The sequence below is a fragment of the Rutidosis leptorrhynchoides genome, chromosome 1 (genome assembly GCF_046630445.1).
Source record: "Rutidosis leptorrhynchoides isolate AG116_Rl617_1_P2 chromosome 1, CSIRO_AGI_Rlap_v1, whole genome shotgun sequence".
NCBI lineage: Eukaryota > Viridiplantae > Streptophyta > Magnoliopsida > Asterales > Asteraceae > Rutidosis > Rutidosis leptorrhynchoides.
In genome coordinates, this window is record NC_092333.1 from 297,992,436 (window position 1) to 297,995,414 (window position 2,979).

The window sequence follows — 2,979 nt, forward strand, 5'->3', positions numbered from 1 at the left end:
ACGATGATCTTCGGGCAAAGATTAGTCTTAGTTATGATAATACTTTTAGCGAGTTGTTTGATATAGCGAAAGGATTTGAACCCGATTATCATAAATTTAATGATGTTACTACTAGCAAGACGAAGTTTGAGGTAAGTGCCCCTAGCAAGAAGGCTAAGAGTGGGTTGAAAGTGTAGGTAGTGTGAAGAAAGTAGGTTTCGGGGGTTATGCCCCTACTTGCTTTACTTGTAGGCAAAATGGTCACATGTCCCGGGATTGCCCAAACCAGTCTTCCAAGAGTAAAGTCACTTGTTTTAATATCCACAAAGAGGGTCATCAGAAGTTTGAGTGTCCCGACTTAATGACGGGGGATAAAAGTTATGACAATACTAAGCGCTTAGAGAAGGCGGCGGGGCCTGCGAGGGCCGAAATTTAATGATGACTACTGATGATGCTAAGAAGTCCAACGAAATAGTTTCAGGTACTTTCTTGGTTAACTATAAACCCGCTAAGGTTCTATTTGATAGTGGTGCCGATATGTCGTATGTTTCCTTAAAATATGCAGCTACTTTAGATTCTCCTTTGTGTGATTTAGACAATCCTTTACAAGTCGAGATCGCCAATGGTAGGTTCTCGGTGGCTAAGGGAGTGTATAAAAATTGTGTTATTGATTTTAGGACCGAGAAGTTTGATATTGACTTGGTTCCTATTACCTTGGGTGAATTTGATGTCATGGTGGGTATGGATTGGCTGGATCATAACAGAGCTAATCTTGATTGTCATGGAAAATTCGTGTGGGTAAGAACCCCAAGTGGGGGAGAGCTAATCATGTATGGTGAAGCTCGAAGATGTCTCGTGCCTATTTGTACTTACGCTCGGGCGCATCGACTCGTGTCTAGTAGGGGTATGGCTTATCTAGCCCACGTGGTTAATACTCGAGATGAGCCACCTTCCATTAAATCTATCCTTGTTGTTAATGAATTTAAAGATATTTTTACCGACGACTTACCGGGTGTTCCGCCGGTAAGACAAGTGGAGTTTCGCATCGATGTGGTTCTGGGGGTGAACCCCATTGCTAAAACTCCCTATCGTTTGGCTACAAACGAGATGCATGAATTGTTGAACCAAACCCAAGAGTTATTAGAAAAGGCTTTATTCGACCGAGTAGCTCACCATTGTGTGCTCCGGTCTTGTTTGTGAAGAAGAAGGATGGTAGTATGCGTATGTGCATTGACTACCATGAATTCAACAAGGTGACGATCAAGAATCGTTAGTCGTTGCCTAGGATTGACGATTTGTTTGATCAACTTCAAGGTGCGTGTTATTTCTCCAAGATTGATTTGTGATCCAGATATCATCAAATGCGGATTCGTGAGGAAGATATTGAGAAGATGGTGTTTCGGACGCGATATGGGCATTTTAAGTTTGTTGTGATGCCTTTTAGTCTTACGAATGCTCCTGCGGCGTTCATGGACCTTATGAACCGAGTGTGCCAACCTATGTTGGACAAGTCGGTAATTGTGTTCATTGACGACATACTTATTTATTCAAAGAGTATGAAGGAACATGAACATCATTTGCGTGAGTTGCTAAAGACGTTACGTAAGGAGAAATTGTATACAAAATTCTCCAAGTGTGAGTTTTAGTTAAGGGAAGTACAATTCCTTGGCCATATTGTGAATCAGGAAGGATTAAAGTGGATCCGGGGAAGATTGAGGCGGTTAAGAGTTGGAAACAACCGACTACACCTACGGAAGTCCGAAGTTTTCTCGGATTGGTCGGTTATTATCGTCAGTTTATTCAAGATTTTTCCAAGATTGCTTCATCTTTAACGAAGCTAACTCGGAAGAATTTAACGTTAGAATGGGGTGATGTTCAAGAAAATGCTTTTCAATTATTGAAGAGCAAATTGTGTCAAGCCCCGGTGTTAGTGTTACCGGAAGGGGTGGAAGATATGGTGGTGTATTGTGATGCCTCGATTAGTGGGTTTGATGTGAAGCGAGGTGTATATAAAATAGTATTATTTTTAGTGCGAAAATACTATTAAATACGATACAATTTTACACAAGATATTTATTTATTTATAGAATGGATATACTTAAACCTTGCTACAACACTTATAGGCAGTGTACCTAATCGTACAGTAGTGTAGTTTTTAGTAAGTCCGGTTCGTTCCACAGGGAAATCTTTAAACAAAGCTCAACGCTATATTAGTTTACTTTTATAAAAATACAAACATATATATAAGTAATATTATTATTATAAAGGGGGGTTTTTACCGTTTAATGACCGGTTTGTCGATTTTAAGACTTTAGTCGCAGTTAAAACCTAATGTAAAATATAAAATAAATACAAGACTTAAATTAAAGCGTAAAGTAAATAACGATAATGAAATTGCAAATAGTAAAAATGCGATAAAATAAAATTGCGATAATTAAAAAGTACGATAATTAAAAGTGCGATTAAATAACAAATAATAAAAGTGCGATAATTAGAAGTGCAATTAAATATAAAATAAAGGAAATTAAATATGAAATAAAAGAATTATGCTTATTTAAACTTCCGTAATCATGATGTTTGACGTGTTGATTTTAATTATATGCCCATGGGTTAATTGTCCTTTGTCCTGGATTATTCAATATGTCCGTCTGGTTTTTGTCCATAACAGTCCATCAGTCATAAATATAAATTGCAAGTGTCCTTGTCAAATTATTATTATACCCGAAGTTAAATATTCCAACTAATTGGGGATTCGAATTGTAACAAGGTTTTAATACTTTGTTTAATGAATACACCAGGTTATCGACTGCGTGTAAACCAAGGTTTTACTACTTTGTTAACAATTACACCAATTACCCTTGAATGTAATTTCACCCCTGTTTTGATTATTCTAGTGGCTATTAATCCATTCCCGTGTCCGGTTAAATGAACGATTATTCGTACATATAAATACCCCGCCCATCGTGTCCGATCGAGTGTATATGGTAATTTATAGGGACG

At 37.6% G+C, this 2,979-nt stretch overlaps 1 protein-coding gene across 1 annotated transcript; it reads left to right on the forward strand.

Annotated features, from left to right (window-relative positions):
* The first annotated feature begins 417 nt into the window (after window positions 1-417).
* LOC139898728 (uncharacterized) lies at window positions 418-1,179 on the forward strand. Its single transcript, XM_071881500.1, has one exon. It carries the CDS (start codon window positions 418-420, stop codon window positions 1,177-1,179), a length of 762 nt encoding a protein of 253 aa, XP_071737601.1.
* Window positions 1,180-2,979: the final 1,800 nt, after the last annotated feature.

Excerpts from the sequence above, each read along its gene's own strand:
- LOC139898728 (XM_071881500.1), top strand. The coding sequence starts at position 418 with ATGACTACTGATGATGCTAAGAAGTCCAACGAAATAGTTTCAGGTACT.